Below are 3,305 nucleotides of genomic sequence, written 5' to 3' on the forward strand. Positions count from 1 at the left end.
TGTCATACTAGTAGCGGTCCTAGTATGCTTCCTTGTGGAACACCACAGCTCACTGTGAGGGGGGGGTAGAGTACCGTTTACCTCCACCATCTGTTCTCTCCCCTCAAGGTAGGATTGCATCCAGCTCACTAATAGACTATCAAAACCAATTGCTTTTAGCTTGTCAATCAGAATATCTCAGTACCATACATTATTATAATAGTGTTCCTTGACTCTGTGTCTCCCCCTGCAGGCCCAGGGCAGGATCTACGGCAAACTGAAGGAAGAGAATTTCTTTGGTCCAAAGGAGGAAGTCAAACTGGAGACTCACATCAAGGTGGCGGCTGCTGCTGCAGGAAGAGTCATCGGCAAAGGAGGAAAAACTGTGAGTTAATATATAACCATAACCATATCATAACCATAACTATACCGTAACATAACCATAACTAATAACCATATCACAACCCTATAATAATCATAACTATACCGTAACATAACCATAACTAATAACCATATCACAACCATATCATAACCATAACTATACCATAACTAATAACCATATCATAACCATAACTATACCATAACATAACCATAACTAATAACCACATCATAACTATACCATAACATGAACATAACTAAGTAATAACCATACCATAACTAATAACCATACATATGAACCATAACTATATCATAACATAAGCATAACCTTACAATAACTATAACTAATTACCATACCATAACCATAACGAACAACCATATCATAACCATAACTAATAACCATATCATAACTATAACAAATAACCATATCATAACTATAACAAATAACCATATCATAACTATCATCATCATCATCATCATCATCATCATCATCATCATCATCATATCCCTTACCTACTCTTACTAGTTCTACCACTGGCCAGTATGACCTACTACCATAGTGTTTTTATACCTGTATCATTATAATTCTATTGTAACATACATAAAACAAGCATTATTACTCAGTAGTACTAATTTATATATATTCCAGTTAAATCACTTGCACATTGTATATTGCTATTGCAATTTACTGTTACATATGCACTCTGGTTAGTTGCCAACTTATTTTCATTGTGCTGTACTTGTGCTGTATGATGGCAATACATTTTTATCTAATCTAATCTAATCTTTCTAATGGACTATTATTTCTCATTTCCAGGTGAATGAGCTTCAGAATCTGACAGCAGCTGAGGTGGTGGTGCCCAGAGAACAGACCCCAGACGAGAACGACCAGGTCATCGTTAAGATCATTGGACACTTCTACGCCAGCCAGGTAGTGACCTCACAAAACGCCAGCCAGGTCATGACCTCACAAAGCCCCATGCACTGCAGAACCAGAATGGATAAATAGGATCTGTCATAATACTGTATATCCTAGTTTTTCTTATATCATAAAATTGCTGACAACACAGAGTGGTTCATTTGGCCATCCAGTGGTTTCTGCCACATAACCCTTAGTTACCATGGTAACCATTCACTGCGTGATTCTCAGCCTTTTAGCAGAGATCATGATTAATTTAACACATCTTTAAAACTCACGTTTCATCTCAAGATGAAGTTAATTCGAATTTTACGTAATTATAAAATCACATCACATTCAATTACTTTCTCTGAATATATTTATTTTGAAGCAAGTGGTTTTGTTGTTGCTGCCATCATTAGTGTTACAGATTTCCCCGTTCATAACATAACACAGTTCTCCATCTCCTCACTATAGACTACATATAGACTACATCTGGGTGGAGTTCTACATCTCCTCACTATTCTATTCTCCAGACCACTGCCTGCTTTTACCAACACACGCTCATTTTCTAGTTAGGATAGTGGCCTAACAAATAAAGCAAATACACTGTTTGCCCATCTATCTCTCTCTATATCTCTATATCTATCTCTCTATCTCTATATCTCCATCTCTATATCTATATCTCTCCATCTCTCTATATCTATCTCTCTATATATATATATCTCCCTCCATCTTCCTCTCTCTCCTCTATCCTCGCCTCTCCCTCCCGCCCTGATCTCTCTTTTATTTCTCTGTCTCTCTCACTCCCTCTATCTCTCTTCTCTCTCTCTCTCTCTCTCTCTCTCTCTCTCTCTCTCTCTCTCTCTCTCTCTCTCTCTCTCTCTCTCTCTCTCTCTCTCTCTCTCTCTCTCTCTCTCTCTCTTCTCTCTTCTCTCTATCTCCTCTCTCCTCCCTCCCTCCCTCCCTCCATTATCTCTCTCTCTCTCTCTCTCTCTCTCTCTCTCTCTCTCTCTCTCTCTCTCGCTCTCTCTCTCTCTCCTCCTCCTCCTCCAGCTGGCCCAGAGGAAGATCCGGGACATCCTGACTCAGGTTAAGCAGCAGCAGAAGGGTGGTGACCGTGACCGTGACCGTGAGCGAAATATGGGCATGGGCCCCAGCCCCCACCCCCCACCCCCAGGGCCTCACAGAGATGGGGGGCCCCGCACAGGGACTGGCCCAGGAGGCCCAGCCACGCAGGAAGTGAGGGCCCCCAACCCCCGAAACGACGGGGGCCCCGGCTGACGGACAGACAGACGACACACGGACGGACGGATAGACGGACAGACGGACGGATACGGAGAGAGCGACACACGGACCCAGCGAATAGACAGGGAGAGATATTAAAGAGGGAGGGATTACAGCGATAGGCAGGGAGAGATATTAAAGAGGGAGGGATTACAGCGATAGGCAGGGAGAGATATTAAAGAGATAGATGTTTAGAGAGAGAAAGAGGCGAGGAATAAAAAAACAGAAGATGAAATGAATAAAAAAAGAGAGGATTGAGAAAAGAAACCTAGAGAACAGAGACCAGATGCCAGGCCAGAAAAGAGACTGACTGAGGATGGAGGGATGAGGGGACAGAGGGATGGAGAGAGAGAGGCGGTGTCCTCCTAGTGTGCCTTGGCAGAGCTTTGAGCAGCTCCTTGCCCTCACTTGCTGCATCAGTGCAGATCTGAACGTCACGGGATGGGTGTAAACAGCATGGCCGACATTATGACCGCGTCAGGAAGGAGCCTGACAGCTGTTGTTTACAACCCATCCTACTGTTTTCATATCTACCACAGCGCCTGGAGGGAGGAGGCTGGTTGCTATGGCCCCTGTAAGGGGAGAGATGCACTAGGAGGGGCCATATTGTCCCTCTGCTGCCCCCTACGGACCTCTCCAACCATCTGCAGCCAGTCCTTATATTTTAAGGGTGGTTTTTTTTTTTTTTTAAAGATAGAAATATATGTATAGAAATGTTTTATTCAGAGCTATTATTGATAGAATGCAGTGAGGCAGAGCCGGG

General features: G+C 43.1%; 1 protein-coding gene across 1 annotated transcript in view; it reads left to right on the forward strand.

Annotated features, from left to right (window-relative positions):
• The window catches only part of igf2bp1 (insulin-like growth factor 2 mRNA binding protein 1), a gene marked incomplete at both ends in the record, with an annotated part of 134,995 nt that extends 132,494 nt beyond the window's left edge, over positions 1 to 2,501 (forward strand). The window contains 4 exon segments of the mRNA XM_084329975.1: positions 233 to 364; positions 1,175 to 1,288; positions 2,312 to 2,421; positions 2,423 to 2,501. Of these exon segments, the coding sequence (XP_084186101.1) occupies positions 233 to 364; positions 1,175 to 1,288; positions 2,312 to 2,421; positions 2,423 to 2,501 (435 nt within the window).
• Positions 2,502 to 3,305: the final 804 nt, after the last annotated feature.

This window comes from Notolepis coatsorum (genome assembly GCF_963971535.1).
Source record: "Notolepis coatsorum genome assembly, chromosome: 14".
NCBI lineage: Eukaryota > Metazoa > Chordata > Actinopteri > Aulopiformes > Paralepididae > Notolepis > Notolepis coatsorum.